The sequence below is a fragment of the Lepisosteus platostomus genome, chromosome 28 (genome assembly GCF_059453375.1).
Source record: "Lepisosteus platostomus isolate fLepPlt1 chromosome 28, fLepPlt1.hap1, whole genome shotgun sequence".
Classification (NCBI taxonomy): Eukaryota; Metazoa; Chordata; class Actinopteri; order Semionotiformes; family Lepisosteidae; genus Lepisosteus; species Lepisosteus platostomus.
The window spans coordinates 10,620,358-10,642,168 of record NC_142638.1 but is presented as its reverse complement, the minus strand read 5'-3'; the positions used below and the strand labels follow the sequence as shown (position 1 = coordinate 10,642,168).

Here is a 21,811-nt window from a genome sequence, read left to right as displayed (position 1 = left end):
AGGCGTGAGACATGGAGGTGGGCTTCTGTATGAGGGCGTTATGTGGCACCAGTCTAACCCTGTTTATGACAGCGTCACATATCTGCTCATCAATAAATAATACTAGGAATTCTTATTTTCCTGTTAAACACATGCTTCAAAAAGTTGTGCTTTAAGTGGAGTCCACAGGAAATAAGAGAAAAGATTACAAGCACGCATTATGAAATAAGTTTATTGTCATCTTTCTATGTTTTTATCATCCGTCCAAAACAGTGGGAATTTGTCATTGTATGGTATCACTGTACAAAACTATAGCAAAAAGACAAACAACGCTCAACATAAATTAAATACATGTTAAAAACAAATAATAATCCTAGACATGCAACAGTACATACAGTGGATATAAAATGTCACACACCCTTATTGAACTTGCAGGTTTTTGGGATGTAAAGCCAGAAATCAAGATAAACCATGTCAGCCATTTTTCCATCTTTAATGTAACCTTGCAACCAACAAATTTCAATAGAAAAACAAATAGATAATTATTAGGAAAAATAATTGAAATAAATAAACCTACAACACCCTGGTTGCATAAGTGTGCACCCCCCCTCCCCAACTAATACTTTTTGGAAGCATCTTTTGCATTTATTACAGCAGTAAGTCTTTGTGAATAAGTCTCTATCAACTTTGCACACCTGGACTTTGAAATTTGATCCCACTCTTCCTTGCAAAAAAGTTCAAGCTCCTTCAAATTGCCAGGGGATCTGCCAGCCATCTTTAGGTCATTCTACAGGTTTTCTATGGGATTGAGGTCTGGGCTCTGACTGGGCCGTTCCAAGACTTTGATCTTCCTTTTCTGAAGCCATTCCTTGGTTGACTTTGATGTGTGTTTTGGGTCATTATGTTGGAAGGTGAAATCCCTCTTCATATTCAGCTTGCGTTTTGTGCCAAAATATCTGGATATTTGGAGCTAGTCATTATCCCATCTATCTTGACCAGAGCCCCTGTCCCAGCTGAAGAGAAGCAGTCCCAGAGCATGATTCTGCCACCACCATGCTTCACAGTAGACATGATGTTCTTTGGATGATGAACTGTGTTGTCTTTGCGCCAAACATATCTTTTAGAATTAAGGCCTTTGTCTCATCAGACCATAAGACATTTTCCCAAATGGTTTGGGGTGATTGAATGTATTTTTTTTTCTCGCAAAATTTCGATGTTCTTTTTTGTGAGAAGTGGCTTCCATCTTGCCACTCTACCCCGTAGCCCAGACATATGCAGAATACAGGAGATTGTTGTCACATGCAAAGAGTGACCAGTACCTGCCAGAAATTCTTACAGCTACTTTAATGTTGCTGTAGGTCTCTTGGTAGCCTCCCTGATAAGTTTTCTCCTTGTCCTGTGTCTCCACTTATTGATGATAGTCTTCACAGTGCTCCATGGTACATCCAATGCCTTTGATATTCTTTTATACCCCTCTCCTGATCGGTACCTTTCAACAATAAGATCCCGTAGGTGTTTTGTCAGCTCCTTGCGGACCATGGCTATCCCAGTAGGATGCAACCATGGATGTTTCAAGGAAATCCTACAGCTGATTTGTATTTGGTGTTAATCAGAATCCCTTTCATTGATGGCAGGTGTATGCTACCTACCTTTGGACATGATTTTGAATGTGATTGGTTAACTCTGAACACAGCTACAGCCCCCATTATAAAAGGGTGTGCACACTTTTCAACCAGGGTGTTGTAGGTTTTGTAGTTTCAATTATTTTTCCTAATAATTATCTATTTGTTTTTCTCTTGAAGGTCAGATTAAAGATGGAAAAATAGCTGACATGATTTATCTTGATTTTTGGCTTTACATCCCAAAAACCTGCAATTTCAATAAGGGTGTGTAGAATTTTTATATCCACTGTATATACACATCTCCCTTTGCCTGTATTATAATAATAATAATAATAATAATTGCTTACACTTATATAGCGCTTTTTCTGGACACTCCACTCAAAGCGCTTTACAGGTAATGGGGACTCCCCTCCGCCACCACCAATGTGCAGCATCCACCTGGATGATGCGACGGCAGCCATAGTGCGCCAGAACGCTCACCACACATCAGCTATCAGTGGGGAGGAGAGCAGAGTAATGAAGCCAATTCACAGAGGGGGATTGTTAGGAGGCCATGATTGATAACAGCCGATGGGGAAATTTGGCCAGGATGCCGGGGTTACACCCCTAGACTACCATTTCACATAATCTGATAGCTTCATACAGGAAACAGACACTTTTAATATACTGATTGCACAGGGAACAACAGATTTCTTGTAGACATTTTTCTTGGCCTCAGGCTTTCTAAACCACCTCCAAGGTAGCAGTTGGAAATGAGAAAGAAGAGGGTGGGAGGGGTTGTCAAAGATTAGCAGAGCTTTCTTTTGAACTGCGGTATAGTACAGCTCTTTAGTTCAAGTTCGTTTATTGTCATTATACTCATATACAGGTATATGGTAAGCTTTAAGCTGTTTTTGTGGTCAACCAATTATTTTACTGGCAATATAAACAATTCTGGCCAGCTTCCCTTTACTCTTAATACTCAGACTACCAGACCACACCGTGATACCAAACGGAACGATGATTTCTACTATTCTGTAAACCCTCTTTAAAACGTTTTGTCTCACTCCAAACCCTTTCAGCCTCACGAACAAAAACATACACTGACTAGCGTTCTTTAAAAATGCCATTGGCATTCTCTGTAAAGTTTAAATGATCATCTATCAATTTTCCTAGTTGCTTGAAACACTGAACAACCTCCACAGGCTGATTAATAAGAGGGAGAGGTTGAAAATCTAACGTTTTACAACCACAAGTATCCAGTTCTTTGGTGTTACCAGCATTAATATGAAGCTCAACTCATACCACCTTCCCAGTTTACTCATGTGTTCAAAGGAAGACTGTTAAGAAAAGTAGTGCATGCATAATAATGTTGGAAAGAAAGAGCAATACAATAGCTGTACAAAAATAATCTGAAAATTGTATTAAATACAAAAACTCTAGCAAGTTTACAAAGGTAGTGTGGAACAAAGCATTCATGTATTGCAGAGATCCCATTGTCTGTGTGCTATGTTTACAGCGAATGAGTCCAGCAAATTAAATCTCCAAACTGAACATTACGGACATGAGTGCGATACAGTGTGAGAGTTACTGAAGGATATGGCTGAGGGCTGAGAGATCACAGGTGCTGTCAAAACGGATCAGTCCTGAGCAGATAGTGGGATTAGAGTTGAATGCTACGCCTGACAGGATTGAAAAATAATGCTGTCCTCTAGCCTGCCTGGCTGTTCAAAAAATAGTTTTTCAAATGTTACAGGGCTACGACCGGCCCTGCTGACTACCTTTCCCCCTCTAGCCTCGGGGCGCAGGTGTGGTGGAGGGTTAGGTTGAAGGCTGAGAGTGGGGTGAAACACCAGGAAGCCCAGAGCCAGATTGTTGTCTTGTTTCCCCTGTGGGACAGCACTGCTGAGAGTAAAAACATGATGCGCAGCACAGAGCCTGGCCACAGACGTGTTGACGCAGTGTGAGACTGCTCAGGAAACCCTTGGTGAGCATCTTGGAACAGAGGTGTCTGAAGTGCGGTGAACCAGTTTTTAAACACACCCTGGAATCAGTCTGGGAGCCAGCAGGAATTCAGAGCGAGCTTATTAACAACACCATCATTTCCAAGTCTGCTTTTTAGTTCGGAGAACTTAGTCTGCAGTTATGTTTCTGTTCAAACTAGATTCCACTGCTTGCTTCAGTGTGACTCTCTTCCATTGTAATCGGAGGCTGTATGTACAGTACAGAGTGTTTGGGATGGATCCTGGCTGCATTTGCTTACTAAGGTTAAAGGCTGCATGTGAGATCATTGTTATCACTTCTAGAAATATAGCTTATCTTGTGGTTTGGAGAAGAGAAGTGTTTTGGAGTATGTGGAGCACAGTAGGCAGCCCAGTTCCTTCCTTAAAGAGATCACTCCCCCTCAGCCTGACTCAGGGCCCAGGTCTAGGAGCTCAGCTTTCACAGCAGAGCTGTGCTCCCGTTTCCTTATCTACAATGTTACGGTACAGAAAGATCAAGGTAGTCAGCGACTTCTTTTCTTTTGTATTCACAAATTTATTGACGATACCCACAAAAGAAAAAGAAAATACTTATAATAACAATTACTCATAACGAGTAACAAAAAAAACAAAAGTTCACTTATCAAAGAGTCTTTGTCCATAAATGCACTTCTATCACTTTTCTGTAGATTAAGCTGTTCTTCGGGTTTCCTTTTCTATTTGTGTGTCCACCAAAATGAAGTAAAAACAAGTCGCAAAGTTCAATGTCCAAAGTCTCTCAACGAACGGTAAATCCAAATATAAATCTTATCCGTAAGTGAGCGGATCCTAAAGAGTGCTGAATCCCTCTCCATCCTTCTTCTCTATTCTCTACTCTTCCCACCACTAAGTTGATCCCCTTTTTTATACACCTGAATCAAGTCTAGAAACTTCTAGACCCCTCATGTGACATGTCCACATCCAAAGATTTACGTAACCATTCTAGTACATTCTAGACAATAATACTAATTATTTACATAAAGTAATATCAATTACAAATGACAAATGTTCTAGTAAATAAAAAACATAATTAAAAAAATAATTATTCATAACACATAACTGCAAAAGAATATAAAAAGGTCAGAAATGAGTTGAAGCCATTAAGCTGATCTAGCTCACTTTGCTGAAGTCAGCCAGGGGATCGATTTGTACAACATGGCTGGGTAGAGTGTTCCATACACCCACCTCCCTTTGTGTAAAGAATTAAGCTCTACTCTCTCTTTTGTTGATATGCTTGTTTGTGGTTTGGGAAAGTCAGTAGAGGTCCCCGACAGTATCGTACAACACGAAAGTGTCTGGTTGTGTGACAGTTGTGTGAGAGTCCCTGACAGTGTGGGAGCCCAGCCTGGTTTCTCATCCCTCCAGTGTCCTGGGACAGTGAGGTGAGGGGTCTATACCAGGAGGACAGTCCTTAGTGTCCTGGGACAGTGAGGTGGGGGGGTCTCTACTGAGTGTTCTGGGACAGTGAGGTGAGGGGGTCTGTACCAGGAGGACAGTCCTTAGTGTCCTGGGACAGTGAGGCGAGGGGGTCTCTACTGCGTGTCCTGGGACAGTGAGGTCTCTGGGTGCAGGAGTGGGGCTGTGAGGCTGGTATCTCCTGGGGTGGAGAAGCAGTGACCTCACGTGACACACGGCATTGCTACACAGAATTAAGAATTACTGTACCAGCATGTGTCCATAATGACTGGTACCAGATGCATGCTCACTCTTCCATCCTTGATTAGCTTTATTGTTTGTTTTCCCCGCACAAGACAAGTCAAGATGAACTCTGCTGTTGTTCTCAAGCTGATAAAGCCTCTTTCACTTCCTCCTTTTCCTATATAGTTTATTTTCTGTTTCACATCATCTTCAGTGTTCTGTAAATTATGCTTTTTAGCATAAAACGCAAGCAGTCTGAGAAGCTCTATGAGTTGTTAAAAAAATACCATCTTCTCTTTTGCTCTCCTGACTTTCACCCTACCTGGGAGTCTGTCACTGTTAAACCTCTAAGCTGACAGAACATACGGGCCTCGGCAAAGCCACAGATTCTCCATACAACCCAAATATATCTTATACCTGCACACAGCTCCCAGCACTGACCCACACCTGCACACAGCTCCCTGCACTAAGCCACACCTGGACACCGGCACACGGCGCCCTGCACTGAGCCACACCTGGACACCGGCACACAGCGCCCTGCACTGAGCCACACCTGGACACCGGCACACGGCGCCCTGCACTGAGCCACACCTGGACACCGGCACACGGCGCCCTGCACTGAGCCACACCTGGACACCGGCACACGGCGCCCTGCACTGAGCCACACCTGCACACAGCGTTCTGCCTGACCCACACCTGGATGCACAGAAAGCTGCAAGAATGAATTGTTTTATGGTTCTCTACCACACAGCATCCCACCAATCACATTGCAGCTATATTGCAACACAGTATTGCACCTATCACTAGACCTAGATTAGAATTTATTCCTTTAGGGGCTCTTGTGTTGACAATTTCATCTCCATTCCACTGGTAAGCGTAAATCAGTTAAAACATGTAACTACCATAAAATGCTCACTGTTAAATGTTCACTCACTAAGCAACAAATCAGTTCTGGTTAATGATATGGTGCTTGACACCTACTCTGACCTGTGCCTACTAACAGAAACCTGGCTTAGGCCCACTGACACTATTCCTTTAGTTGAAGCCTCACCTAATGGCTATATAGTTTTTACAGAAAGCTCGTTGCTCAGGGCGTGGAGGTGGTCTAGCAGCCATGTTCAGTGAGTCTCTGAGAATTGAATTAAAAACTGTTAATGACTTTCACACATTTGAAGCAATGCTCCTTAAAATAGCACCCGAATCATGTACATACATTCTTTAAGTGTACAGACCCCCAGGACCATATGCATTGTTTCTTGCAGAATTTGGTGAACTGCTCTCTGATTGTTATGAATTTAGACTAAGTTGTAATATTAGGCGACTTTAACATACATATGGACATACAGACAAACACCTTCAGTAAAAATGTATTGTCTCTCCTTGTCTCTGTATGTTGTAGTCAGCATTAAACAGGACCAACACACATATACAGTCATACACTAGACTTAATTATCATAGAGTTGATATTCATCATGTACTAGTCCATCCAATCAATAACTCTTTTTCTGACCACTCTTTAATTACTTTTGAGATTCGACTGCGCTTGATAGCTCCCAAGGAGAAGACTATTACAACACAACACATCAACAGGGGTACTTCATTAAATTTCATGAGCACGATGAACAATGCTATCTTCATCTCCAGTAATAATGTTGAAGAAATCACACATAACTATAAAACAGTGGTCAGACAGGCCCTTGATGAAATTGCCCCATTAAAGACTAAGGTAGTCAAAGCCACTAGACACTCTCCATGGTGTAATGATCACACACGATCCCTTAAACAGGAGTGCCACAAACTAGAGCGCAAATGAAGGTCTACTGGTCTACAAGTATTCAAGTCAGCATGGACTGATGGCCTGCAGCAATATAAGAAAACCCTATATAGAGCTCATTTGGTCTACTACTCTGAACTTGCACCTTGCATCAGGTGTTGTACCTAATCAATTTAAGGTAGCGGTTGTTAGACTGTTCCTTAAGAAGCCAAATTTGGATCCACAAGTTCTTAACAACTACAGGCCTGTCTCAAACGTCCCATTTCTATCTAAAATTCTTGAGAGAATAGTTGTGGCCCCAACTTCAATCGTATCTGGACTCAAATTATATACTTGAGAAATTCGAATCAGGTTTCTGCCTAGGCCAGAACATTGAAACTGCATTAACAAGAGTCGTAAATGACATTCTGTTAGCTAATGACGTGGGGAATGCAACAGTGCCTGTGCTTCTAGATCTTAGTGCTGCCTTTGACCTCTCTGTTTTGTTATACAGGCTTGAGTTTGAGGTTGACTTATGTGGAACCATCCTTAAGTGGTTTACTTCATATTTAACTAATCGTTTTCATTTTGTTCAATTATCTAATAATTGTACTGCTTCATCAATGTCACCAGTTCAATTTGGGGTACCACAGGGATCAGTGCTGAGACCAATATTGTTCTCTCTGTACATGCTGGCGCTAGGTAGGATAATACAAAAACATTAACTTTCATTCATATGTTGATGACCCTCAAATATACATTTTGTTTACACCTAACGACAACTCATCTATTATCACTTTAGTTAATTGCATTAATGAAGTAAAGACTTGGATGTGTGAAAACGTTTTGTTACTCAACTCTGATAAAAATGAGGTTCTGTTGTTTGGAGGCAACAATACTGATAGGACTACTTTAACTTCAGCACTTAACTCAGAGGATTTAAAAATTTGCCTCAAGGACTCATCACGTAACCTAGGCATCATATTAGACACAAGGCTCTCATTTAACTCTCATTTATTGTTTAACTCTCTATGTATCGAAAACATGCTTCCTACAGTTAAGAAATATTGCAAAACTAAGGTAGTTTCTCTCCACTCAAGACACAAAGAAATTAATACATGCTCTTGTACACAGCAGGTTAGACTACTGCAATGCCCTACTATCAGGGAGCACCCACCACTCTTTCAACACCTTACAGCGAATTCAGAATGCAGCAGCTAGAATTGTTACTAGGAGCAGAAAGTACGACCATATAACCCCTGTACTTAGCTCTCTTCGTTGGATTCCTGTCAGTTACAGGGTCTACTTAAAAATCCTTTTACTTATTAGGCTCTCAGAAGTCAGGCACCTGTCTATCTAATAGAACTCATTAATGCTACCATCCAAGTCGCCTGCTTAGATCACAGAATGCAGGTCTCCTTCATATTCCACGCATTAATAAAAAAAGTTGGTGATAAAGCCTTTAGTTACAGGCCCCTAGCTTATGGAACGGTCTCCCACCCCATGTTCGGGATGCAGAGTTAATCTCAGTATTCAAATCCAGACTGAAAACCTGTTACTTCAGCCTAGCCTACTCACACCTTACATCATAGCCTGCTGCAACCATGGCTGCTGGTGATGCTGTACATGCCGTTGTGTGTCTCTGTGTTGGCCCACCAGGTAGATACATCTGTAGAGGTAGATGGTGCCTGAGATGGGCACCATCTGAGTCAAATGCTGCATCACTGCCATGGATCCAAGAGGGACACCATGGATATAACTATCGTTTAGGAGGACTTTGCTGGTCAACAGAGATCTGTAGTCAGTCGGGCAGCCAGTTGACCTTGGACCCCTAGGGGTTTGTTTTCTCCTTACTAAGGAGTTTTTGGTTCCTCTCCTCCATTGTCTTCCGGTCTTTTCTGTTCTGTATTCACATGTGTGGTCACTTGCATTGATAAGTGCTTTGGGGCAACTTTGTTGTGAGAAGCGCTATATAAAAATAAATTGAATTTAATTTTAAGACTTGTCATGCTGACAGTGTCTCTGTCCCCTTGCAGGAAGCCGTGTCTGACCAGGACTCAAAGTGCCTTCTCTTCTGTCTCCTTCAGCCCCGTCTTCACAGGTGAGAGCCTTCCTGATTGTGTTGACTAGGCCTAGGCCACTAGAGTTTTTTTTTTTAATTGAAAGCCAGAGACTAGAGTCTAAGCACTACTCCACACCGCTGCTCTCTGTACTTTGCTATACAGGTGGACAAGACCTCATACATATTGGATGTGTTCATTTTGTTCCTGGTAACTTATTAATCCAAGTATCTTATCCAGCAGGATCCAAGAGAAGTAACTCCAGTTATATAGCTGGGCTGTTTGTTCCAAGCCCCTACAACCTTTTGTGTAAAGATGTGCCTCCTGAATCAGAATGAATGCACTGAAGTTCTTCTGAGTTTTCTCTAGTGTCCTTTTGTCCTCGTTTCACAGTTAGTACTGAAGTTGTGCACCTCATAAGAGGTTTGGTTCATTTGACCTGTATGTATAAAACATTTTTGCCCTTCTTTGAATTGAATGTATATTTTTTAATTTTAATGACCCCAAGTTTACACAGTATTCTAAATCAGGTTGTATCAACATATTATTTAGTTACCATAACTTTTCTTGACTTGAATTCTGCTATTTTTCACAATATACCCTCAGACCACACAACAACACCTAAAGTCTTCTCATAGGTCACATCCAGGAGCCCAGTGCCACTCATTTTATATTTACAAGGTCTTGGCACTTGTCTGAGTTCAGGACCATTTTCCAGGAGTTTGCGCACTGCCGGATGGTGTCTGAATCGTTTTGTAATGTCTTTACTGTTTCTCAACCTCTTGTGTGGAATCTTATCCAGGACACTCAGGTCCACTCAGACACAAACCTTCCAAACACACTCTTGAAGGTGTTCCAGCTGGATCTGATTCTTGGTTTGTTACTAGCAAGCTGGGCTAATTGACCACCACTCATTTTTTGCCTTCCTGAAGTTCTTGAACTAGTTATGACCCTTTCAGGGTGACTGTCAGTGACTGCTCTTCTCGTCTCCCTCTCTCCGGTACCGGCAGGCGAGACTGTGTCGCTTGTGGATGTGGATATCTCTCGAAGGGGAGCAAACTCTCTGCACCCTCCCACCCCACCTCCCCCACCTCGTCGGAGCCTGAGCCTGTTAGGTAAGATTCTGCTGCCCCATCTCACTCTGTGTCTGGAGCTGCACTGAGGCCAAACGGAACTTCTCAGAGTGAAGGGAGATTAAACCCGAACTGAAATCACTTCGGTCACCACACTTGTCTGTCTGTCTCTGTTGTTGTGCCTTGTTGTGGCTACTGCACTGCAGCTGCTCTGTCTACTGCCAGTCTTCCACCCCCAGCACACTTCTGTAAGAAACACATCAGACACTGGAGGGCTTATGTGCTTGTCAGGAGACATCATCGCTTTCTGCTTCCAGCTCAAACATCTTGTACAGCACTGCGAGGTCTGGTCTTCAGCGGGCCTGCTATTTAGTTTGTTTACTAAAAACTAGGTGATTTTGTTTTTCTATGAGGTGAAGCGTAAGGGCCCTGTGTGTGATACCGCGGGCATTGCAGTGTCCTGCTGCAGCTCTAGCAGTGAAGCTGCAACACTCTGCCTGGCAGACGTTCCCAAGACTTGACTTCACAGCTCTGACTGCTGCCATGAAGTGTGGTGCTTCTTGTTACTCCTGACTTTTAAAACCAGAGCAGCAAGTCCTGTGTCTGTACTCCCTCACTGCTGGCATGTCCAGAGATTCATTCAGATTCTCTGATCTGAACCTTTCTTGCAAAACATGCAGACGATGAAACTTTTGAAAAACAATTCTTAGAAAAAAAACTGAAGTATATCAAAAGAAAGACTAGATGATCGATGTTTAATTGTAATGCTGAACACAATGAATTGTGGTTCATTTTATTTTTGTATGATACAATAACACTTTGTCTTATTTCTCAGAAATGTGTTTTGTGGTTTATGAGCACAGAATCTTACAAATAACAAACAGTAAAAATAAACATTACGTTTTATGGCAGAATAGTCAAGGAAACATATCTGCTGACAGACCCTGGTGAGAATAGTTAAGCTGTTTGGACGCCCAGTTGTGTTCTTGCCATTTCAGCTCATTTTTACTTTATAATTTTATTATAAAAAATCTTACCATTGGATCTATAACATATTAATAATTAAAGTACTTTATTACCAGTAATATTATACTTTCTGACAATATTTTTAAATTTTTCTACAAGTGAGCTATACTTTTTGTACAGTAACTGCCATTCAGTTAGTGCCCTATAAAAGGTGCTAATCTAGTTGGTAATAATATTGTTAAGGCAAAGGGGAAATTTAGTTTCTTGCCCCCTTAGAGAAAGATTTGGATAATTCTACAGTTGAGAGTTGCAAAAGGTTAAGGTTGCTCAGCGTGTCTGGGCGCTCCTCCTGGGACAGGCCATCACTCATCGCTGCAGCCCCTCCACTATGTTCCTGGTGGGGGGTGGGGGGGGAGAGGACAGTGGGCAGCTTCTTCCACAGAAAATGGAGATAGAGGGAGGGTAGGAGTCCGTCTGTGCCCCCCAGTGCAGAGCCCGGTTTCTGTGTGCTGTCATCTCTGTTTGTGTGCACTCTCCTTCAATCCTTCCCTCTGCCGTTGGCTCCGGAAAGCAAATCAGATTCACGTTTTACTGCAGTTTTAAATTGTTCTAGGGTGCTACTGTGGAAGCCGTTACTTTGTTTTAACGAAGTTATTATAGATACACCAGCAGTAGCTAGAATGTTTTCAGATACATTACTTTCTGTTTGATTGCTGCAATTTGTATAAGACTCCTGCACCTGGTAAAAACTGAAGTGGGTCACACTGCAGTGCGATAGCCGGCCGAATTGTTTGCTCCGTTTTACTGCAGAGCTGTGCAAGTGTAGAGTGTCTGAGCAAAAGCACAGGACTCAAACAGCCACACGTCTCCATGTCTTTTACTGATAGGGAATATCTGTGTGAGTCATGTTCTTATTTTCTAAGGCAGGCAGTTAAAGACAGGGTGTCAGTGAAGCCTGCAGGCTGGGTCAGTGCTCTGTGCTGTTTGGGAGGGATTGGCTGCTTCAGTGCAGACAGTGAGCTATGGCACAGCAACAGGGAGAAGATTATTGTGAGCCACGAGGGACCTGCTGTGTCCAGTTCATCTTTTCTGTTTGCAGTGTGAAATTTCTGTATATAAGATACCGTGGGCAGGAGATTGTTCAGTGTCAGTAGCTGATTGGCCTGTTCTTGTTGTATATTTAGTCTCGTTGAAAAGCGGACAGTCTTGCAGGGTGTTTTCTGTGGTGCACAATTTATTACATTATTTGTAACATTGGGCAGCTCTGTCTCCCAACTTGATCACTTTCAGATGTGTTTTCTAATCTTCATAGCCGCAGTTAAGTCATGTGCTCGATCTTCAGATTCCTGCAGCCCGTCCTCAAACATTTTTCCATTTCTGCTTTCCTGAAGGGCTGAAGTTCAGCAGCAGGTGGAACTGTCACACTTCTTGCTGTCTCTGTAGAGCTGAAGTGTGTGTTTTGACCACAGGCCTTTATTTGTCAGCTGCCCTTAGCTCATTCCAAGTTGTTGAATCAGGCTGGTTTAGTGCCTTATTTGAACAAAGGAGTGTTAATTAGGTATCTAAGACCAACTCATAAAAAAATATAGAGACTTATGCTGCTTTTGTTCAAGGCAGTCAACAACAGCTCTCAAGCAACTTTGTGAGGGAGTTTGAGTAATTTTATAGCTGACAATATACCATGGTTGTAGTTCACAAGCCCGGAGTGCAGCTGTAGGGTCGGACGTGCGCGAGGGTTGTGTAGTGGCATTGTGGTCTGTGTGTCTGTGGACTGCCCAGTGCAGACTGTGCTCTGTCCTGCTACTGCTTCTTGTTTGTCTGCCTGTGTGTCAGTGCTGATGCCTGTGCAGAAAGTACAGACAGACACAGAGTCCCACCGCTTGAAAATGGGCTGCTTTGACGGAGAGAGAACACTTATACCAGCAGTGGAGAAGTCAGGAGCAATGAAAAATATCATTTACAGACAGCACTGTCTGGTACAGCTCGACCCTGAGCATCGTGCAGGGCCTGATGCAGACACTTCCACATGATACTCCTAATTACTCTATGGGAGTGTTATGGGAAAACTGATACATCCACAGTGCTTAGATGGCGGAACCATTTTAATGTGGCAGGGCTCTGCACCAGTGGAGCATAACAGCCAGGAAAAGGTGAAAGGTCAGCTGATTGACTAGGGGCCCCATCGCTGTCTGGACCTTCACAGCGGTCGGCTGGCTGTACCATGCATCACCTCCTGACCTGGCCGCCTTTGAAACTGTGCACTCTTGTTCTGTTGCAGATGATATAAGTGGGCCGCAGCCAGGGCCTTTCCTATTGAATGTTGTTGGGGCTTCCCTGCAGTCCCTCCCTCTGCCTCCTCCTCCTCCCCATGTCACCATCCAGCATAGCCTCAGCCTGAATGGTAAGACCGGCCGCCAACGCAGGGGTCTGAGCACGGGGGCAGTAGCGGAGCAAGCACATCACTGCTCAGAGTCCGGCTGTGCTGCACCTGTGGGTTTTACCCTGCTACTGCTTTGCATTGGACTGGTACAGGTCTACTCAGGGACAGCTGTTTCCCTGGATAAGCTGGCAGAGTGCTTATAATTTGCTTTAAGCAGAAGAGTCTGTTACTATATCAAATGTTAAGGAAGTTCAGAAGTGAGCTGGCGTAGAGAATTGCAGCTGATTATGGTATTGCACTTTCAATTAAATATATTACGATGAAAGAGTTTATGATCCACCGTGGCTGTCAAGTCAAGGTCTTCATGAAGTGAACAACCACAGGGAAGGTGGACTAGCCCAGGTCCTGCTCCGTTCTTAGATGTCTTGTCTTGGGGTGGTCTATACCTCTGAGCACTCCAGCTCGCTTGCATCTGGAGGTCTATGCCAGGTTCAAGTCACTCAGATGTGTTGGCAGAGCTGGACTAACAGAGTCAGACACAGAGACAGTGATTCCAAGTGGCGTGTGCTGGCTGCACACTCAAGATTAACACTGGGACTGTGGACTAGCTGGTGTTGGTACAGCAGTGTTGAGTACTACTGGACTGTATTCTGGGTGTTTGATTCTGTACTAAAAATGACAAATTGCAGGCAAAGCTGAAGGTGTCCCTGTGACATGTGACTCTGTGCAGAAGGGCAGCATGCTGTCAAGCACCTGGTACAAGGAAAGGTCTGTGGGAAGGGATGTATCTCTGCAGGATAGGACTGTCTCCCTGATGGACAAGGTTGTCATCCCGGGATAGAACAGTTTACAGTTTAAATGCCACAATCAGTGGAGCCCAGGGAAATCCAGTCTGAACTTTAGAGAAAGCTAAGGTTTCAGCCCTTTAAAAGGAGGAAGTGGGAGAGGGTGGTGCCCTACAAGCGTGGCTCACACTGAAACACGGCTGGGAGTGTGGAGGCCAGGCTGGGGCTCCCAGGGCACGAGCCGTCTACCTCTTGCCCACTGCAACAGCTCCCCCGAGCGGAGCAGCAGAGTCACTGGGGTTCCCTGAACAGCTAAGCATCTGTTGTTCATGAGTGTTGCAATCAGTCTCTCTCTCAATGCAGCTGAATGGATTGTGTGGAGGTGGCAGCAGTCTAGTTTGTTATAAAGTCATGACGTTTTAGATCTGGTCACCTCCTGACCATATCCTGTCACAGATGTCAGTACGGCACTAGCAGTAATTGTGCTCTTGTTCTGTTGCAGTAGTGAGTGTGATAAGGCCATTAATAAAATCTGTTTTCTCCTCCATCATCTCTTTCTGCATGTAACGAATGGAAGTCCCACAGCTGCAGTAAGATAAGCTAAGATCACTTTATTGGCCATATATAATTTCTTGTATGAGGAATTTGTCTTTTCACAGACCCCAGCTTGCTCTCCATGAGACACACAGACAGGGAGAGAAGCTTGGGGTCAGAGTGCAGGGTCAGCCATTGTACAGCACCTGGAGCAGTTGGGGTTAAGGGCCTTGCTCAGGGGCCCAATGGAGTAGGATTCCTCTGCCGGCTGCGGGATACGAACCGGCAACCTTCTATCCTTAGTCACAGAGTCAAGGCAGTCCCCCATTATAGCCAGCAGCCATATCACCCTGCAACTCGCAACTGGCAGCCCACTGAAGCTAAGCAGGTGTGAGCCTGGTCAGTACCTGGATGGGAGACTCCTGGGAAAAACTAAGGTTGCTGCTGGAAGAGGTGTTAGTGGGGCCAGCAGGGGGCGCTCACCCTGCTGTCTATGTGGGTCCTAATGCCCCAGTATAGTGACGGGGACTCTATTCTGTAAACAGGCGCCGTCCTTCGGATGAGATGTAAAACCGAGGTCCTGACTCTCTGTGGTCATTAAAAATCCCAGGGCGTTTCTTGAAAAGAGTAGGGGTGTAACCCCGGCATCCTGCCCAAATTTTCCCATTGGCCCTTACCAATCATGGCCTCCTAATAATCCCCATCTATGAATTGGCTTCATTACTCTGCTCTCCTCCCCACTAATAGCTGATGTGTGGTGAGCGTTCTGGCACACTATGGCTGCCGTCGCATCATCCAGGTGGGGCTGCACATTGGTGGTGGTGGAGGGGATCCCCATTACCTGTAAAGCGCTTTGAGTGGAGTGTCCAGAAAAGCACTATATAAGTGTAAGCTATTATTATTATTATTATTATTATTCATATTCATATTCCAACATGCAATTGCACGGATCATATTGTGCCACAAGTCTGCCCCGCAGTGTGCAGAGAGTAGGTTTCTCAGGTGTGCCACTGGTTGTAGTCTGGTGTGCAGCCTGCTGAGCAATCTGTGTCACTTCAGTGAATGCATGTGTTAATTTGATGTACAGTCAGTTTTTGTGCTACTGCACCCCAGGATCATATCTACAAAAAGACTTTGCTCTCGTGTGGGGCACTGGGACAGCACTGCAATATTTCTTCAGACTAGACAGTTACATTAGTGATTTATTGTTTTCTTACCTGCATTGCATCATGAGTTTACACCATTAACTTTTACAGTTACTTTCTAAAAAAATGGTGGGTAAATGTTGTACTTCAAAAAAAGATACACAGAGACAATGTCAAGGAGACTATTGCACAGTGTCAGAGGCAGTGTGACAGCACAGTGGCAGTGTTAATGTTGCTTTATTAGCCCTATACAATTTCTTGGATTAGGAATTCGTCTTTTCGCATACCCCAGCTTGCTCTCCATGAGACACAGACACACAGACAGGGAGAGAAGCTGGGGTCAGATTGCAGGGTCAGCCATTGTACAGTGCCCCTGGAGCAGTTGGGGTTAAGGGCCTTGCTTAGGGGCCCAACGGAGTAGGATTCCTCTGCCGGCTGTGGGATTTGAACCGGCAACCTTCCAGTCACAGGCACAGATCCTTAGCCACAGAGCCACTGCTCCGCCCGGCAGTGTCAGAGGCAGTGTGACAGTGCAGTGGCAGAGGCAGTGTGACAGCACAGTGACGGTGTCAGAGGCAGTGTGACAGCACAGTGACGGTGTCAGAGGCAGTGTGACAGCACAGTGACGGTGTCAGAGGCAGTGTGACGGTGTCAGAGGCAGTGTGACGGTGTAACGCGTCTTAATGAACTATCAGAGCCAAACCAAAACCGTACACGTATAGCCACTGAAGGATAGCCACTAGACTGCTGGAGGCATCAGCTTGATTCCGATATATTCCGAAATAGCCCTTACCCTTCAATTACAGTGTTTTAGTGTACATTGCTGAACCCTCAGTGCGAAACATTAGATGAATCCTTGACTACTCTCTGACACACTTCATTGGTACCAGTTTGGTCTGAAGCCTTTGATAAAGGCCTCCTGGACCCAGTACCCATGTGTGCAGGCCTACCCAGTCCATCATCCAACTCTGTGTTGGCTACACTGATGGGAGGTTTGAACAGTGATTCGGGGGCATCACTGCAGAGAATAAGACTGTTTAACTGCAAGGGTCATGAATGTGTAAGACACCCTTGATGACCTGTGGCACGGTCACACCTGTATGCCCAGGCAAGTAGCGCGGTGTTGCTGTGGTGTGTGCCTGTGTGCTCAGTCGCCGGTTCCTGCCGTCAGCTGTGCACTGAAGCCTGTGCTGTCTTTCTGTGTTTCAGACACCTTCCTGCGCGCGCTCCCTCGCTCCTCGCCCTCACAGCCTGATGCCCCCCCTCCGCCAGCAGCGGCCCCCACCTCCCAGTCCCTGCTGTGTCCCCTGAGCCGCCCGGACGCCAGCAGCTTCGCCGCCAGCCTGAGGGAGCTGGAGAAGGTGAGACTGACGGCCGCACACCCCCACTGCGCACACCCCCACTGCGCACACCCCCACTGCGCACACCCCACTGCGCACACCCCACTGCACTCACCCCCACTGCACTCACCCCCACTGCGCACACCCCCACTGCGCACACCCCCACTGCGCACACCCCCACTGCGGACACCCCACTGCGGACACCCCCACTGCGGACACCCCCACTGCACACCCCCACTGCGCACACCCCCACTGCGCACACCCCCACTGCGCACACCCCACTGCGCACACCCCACTGCACTCACCCCCACTGCGCTCACCCCCACTGCGCACACCCCCACTGCGCACACCCCCACTGCGCACACCCCACTGCGCACACCCCCACTGCGCACACCCCCACTGCGCACACCCCCACTGCGCACACCCCACTGCGCACACCCCACTGCGCACACCCCCACTGCGCACACCCCCACTGCGCACACCCCACTGCGCACACCCCCACTGCGCACACCCCCACTGCGCACACCCCCACTGCGCACACCCCACTGCGCACACCCCACTGCACTCACCCCCACTGCGCACACCCCCACTGCGCACACCCCCACTGCGCACACCCCACTGCGCACACCCCCACTGCGCACACCCCCACTGCGCACACCCCCACTGCGCACACCCCACTGCGCACACCCCACTGCGCACACCCCCACTGCGCACACCCCCACTGCGCACACCCCCACTGCGCACACCCCACTGCGCACACCCCACTGCGCACACCCCCACTGCACTCACCCCCACTGCGCACACCCCCACTGCGCACACCCCCACTGCGCACACCCCACTGCGCACACCCCCACTGCGCACACCCCACTGCGCACACCCCACTGCGCACACCCCCACTGCACTCACCCCCACTGCGCACACCCCCACTGCGCACACCCCACTGCGCACACCCCCACTGCGCTCACCCCCACTGCGCACACCCCCACTGCGCACACCCCACTGCGCACACCCCACTGCGCACACCCCCACTGCGCACACCCCCACTGCGCACACCCCCACTGCACTCACCCCCACTGCGCACACCCCCACTGCGCACACCCCACTGCGCACACCCCACTGCACTCACCCCCACTGCACTCACCCCCACTGCGCACACCCCCACTGCGCACACCCCACTGCACACCCCACTCCCTCCACTGCACACACCCACACTGTACACACCAACTGCGCACACCCCACTGCGCTCACCCCACTGCGTATACCCCCCACTGCACTCACCCCAATGCACTTGCTACACTGCGCACACCCCACTGAGCACATGCCCACTGCACTCACCCCACTGTGCACACTCCCACTGCACACCCCACTGCGCACACCCCCACTGCGCACACCCCCACTGCGCACACCCTGATGGACACATGCACAGGAGTGCCCCTTCCTCAGAAAAGCATCATGCATTGGTCGTGATGTAATTAGCACTGGGCTCTCAGGGTGTCCTTGTCCTGAGCAAAGTTCAGAATCAGGGTTTGGACCCAGTACTGCTGGGTCGCAGGCTGAAGGGTCCTGGTTTTTAGAGTGAGAATCCCCTGGAAACAAGCCTGTATTATTTTCTTTATTGTTTATGTGGTCAGTGGATCTCCTATCCAAGGCAGCTGACAATATACATGAAGCTTTGTATTCTGAGTGGGTATGAAGGAAAACTCCCGAGACCCACGCCCTGTGCACCCCTGCCCTGCCCTGCTCTAACCCTGTGTCCATGCCCGCAGTGCGGCTGGTACTGGGGGCCCATGAACTGGGAGGACGCGGAGATGAAGCTGAAGGGGAAGCCGGACGGGTCATTCCTGGTGCGCGACAGCTCTGACCCGCGCTACATCCTGAGCCTGAGCTTCCGCTCCCAGAGCATCACACACCACACGCGCATGGAGCACTACCGAGGTGAGGGGGCATTCCCGGGCGCTGGGGCCTCAGGCCAACAGAGGCCTTTATCTGCTGTCTGAAAAACAACAAGCAGGTACGTTCCACTGAGAGGAGCGCTGAGGGGAAGTGGCAGGAGTCCCTGTGGGCAGGCTGACCCAGTTTGGTTCTCCTCTTACGGGAAACTGTTTCTCGTGGTGGTCTGGTCATTGTCATTGCCGGCCACCTCAGCCCCAAACCGCAGCCATGCGAGAGGAAATGGCAGCTCTGACAGAGAGACAGAGACACACACACACAGACACACACACAGACACACACACAGACACACACACAGACACACACACACACACACACACACACACACACACACACACACACACACACACAGAGACAGACACACACACACAGCGAGACAAGGGACTGAGCAGTGGGGAAAACCCCAGGCTCACTGTCAGTGAACCCATCCGCTGACCTGGATGGTCAAGCCACAACCAGCAGAGAGAAACAGATGAACAAGTAAAGGTTTATTCCACGCTGAAAAGAGAAGAAAGGAAACACAAGGTTTCGGCTGTGGAGCCTTCTATGGGTGTGAGAAAGACAGGGAAGTCAGCAGCTCATATAGCATAGGAGAATAAAAGCTGGGAGTGTAGAGGAGGCAGGAGCAAGGGGAGGCAGAGTCCAGAGAGGTGAAGAGAGGTGGGAAGTCGAAACCTGCAAACGAAAACAGAAACAGAAACAGATGCTGGGCTGCAGAGAGGCCGGGTCTGGGGTGAGCAAGTTGAGACAGGAGAGCACTGAGAAGGAAAAGGGGGTGGCAGAACTGAGAGAGAGAGACTGCAGGGCTGAGAGAGGAAGGGGGAACCAGGCTAAAAGTGATTTGGAGAGAGTTTGCAGGGATGCTGTGAGCTGATGACTCCACTCCCCTGTGGCCTGAGGTTTGGCAGTGGATGGTAATTCTCATCCAGGAAGTGATGTCGCCCTTCAGCCAGCATGGCTGAGCAGCGTAAGGTCAGGCTTAGTCAGCCCCAAGTAAACCAGCAAACTATGGCTAGGAGGTGTGACAAACTGCAGCTTGTGTCTGTGCTGTATGTACAGAAATGGGCTGAAGCTTCTAAAAAACAGAACCCATGAATTGCATGTAAGATTTAATCTTCTCTGTATAATTTATTTTAGATTTGATTCTAAATCTTTCTGCCTCTGTAGCATTCTGTGTGTGTGGCTCAGCCAGTGCTGCTCTCTGACTTTGTTGCTCCGTCCCTGCAGGGACCTTCAGTCTGTGGTGTCACCCGAAGTTCGAGGACCGCTGTCACTCGGTGGTGGAGTTCATCGAGCGTGCCATCATGCACTCGAAGAACGGCAAGTTCCTCTACTTCCTGCGCTCCCGAGTGCCTGGTGAGTGCGCGGGCCTGGGCTCTGCCCCAGCTCCCCGGCTCCCATTTCACAGTCAGACCAAGTGAAAGCAGTCTAAAAACATCCAAGACCAACAGACCACAGGAACAAGGAAAATTGCTTTAAATTTCTCTGTGCATTAATGCACTTAAACAAAACATGTGCAGGGTAGGGTTGTGATGTCTTGTCTGCGGGGCTTCCCCCATGCTTCTCCTCTGCAGCCAGGCGGAGGTGAGCCCGCCTCACTGATCCTTGTCCACCTGTCTCCACAGGGCTGCCTCCGACTCCAGTGCAGCTGCTGTATCCTGTCTCTCGGTTCAGTAACGTGAAGTCTCTGCAGCACCTCTGTCGGTTTCGCATTCGACAGCTCGTCCGAATCGACCACATCCAGGAGCTCCCCCTGCCCAAGTAACGCGCCTCTCTCTTTCTCTGCATGCTTCCCAGCTTGTTCCTGTCCGCCTCTCGGACAGAAAGACGAGAAGGACACAGTCTGTCCTTCTCCTTTTCTCTTTGATTTCTCATTGTGCTACTCTAGCAGTCTGTGGCTGATTTCACCTCCATCTTTTAATCCTTCTTACTCATCTGAGGCTTCCTGTCTGTGGATCTGCCTCTGTTAACCTGTCGGAGAGCATTCTCTCAATGAGGAGAGCATCCTCTCAATGAGGAGTTCTATCTGAACAGGTCTGTGTCTTCAATCGGAAATGCATGGTCAAGTTGGTGTTTGTACATTACTGCAGCAGTCAGCCCACATCTTAGCTGAGATAGTCTGCTCTCAACCTCAACAGGACAGCCAAGCTCTGCCATGCAGTTGTGCCCTGTGAAGCTGGGTTACCCTGTTCTGTGCCTGAATCCTGTTCTCCTTTGCACTCAGACCCCTGATCACATACCTGCGGAAGTTCTACTACTATGACCCTGAGGAGGAGATGTACCTGTCGCTCAAGGAAGCGCGCAGCAGCCTGAGGGCAGAGCAGGAGGCAGAGTCTCAGACGTAGCTGCTGGAACCATGTTGGCTCAAGTAAGTGTCCATGTGGGCAAAGCCATCACAGGCTGCTGTTACCCACTGTAGCTCTTCGTTCAAGCAGTGAGGAGTACGTTTGTCACAGGAGATACTTGACTTGATGGGCATGTGTAAGACAAGGATAAAACCTTAATTGTGTTCAACTGCAAATTGCAGATGGTGTCACGGGATTGTCATTGGAGTCCTAATATAATTCATCTAAAATTAATCTTCTT

At 47.3% G+C, this 21,811-nt stretch overlaps 1 protein-coding gene across 4 annotated transcripts in view; it reads left to right on the top strand.

Moving 5' to 3' along the window:
- The window catches only part of socs7 (suppressor of cytokine signaling 7), a 28,916-nt gene that overhangs the window by 4,941 nt on the left and 2,164 nt on the right, over positions 1 to 21,811 (top strand). For 2 of the 4 annotated variants that reach the window (XM_088622679.1, XM_088622678.1), the window contains exons 2-9: positions 9,029 to 9,093; positions 10,063 to 10,167; positions 13,370 to 13,492; positions 17,145 to 17,296; positions 19,042 to 19,210; positions 20,453 to 20,581; positions 20,851 to 20,986; positions 21,450 to 21,593. In XM_088622679.1, the coding sequence (XP_088478805.1) occupies positions 9,029 to 9,093; positions 10,063 to 10,167; positions 13,370 to 13,492; positions 17,145 to 17,296; positions 19,042 to 19,210; positions 20,453 to 20,581; positions 20,851 to 20,986; positions 21,450 to 21,570 (1,000 nt within the window). In that variant the 3' untranslated portion in view covers positions 21,571 to 21,593. The remainder of the gene's footprint in view (positions 1 to 9,028; positions 9,094 to 10,062; positions 10,168 to 13,369; positions 13,493 to 17,144; positions 17,297 to 19,041; positions 19,211 to 20,452; positions 20,582 to 20,850; positions 20,987 to 21,449; positions 21,594 to 21,811) is intronic. The other 2 variants (XM_088622680.1, XM_088622681.1) reach the window with 2 other exon arrangements.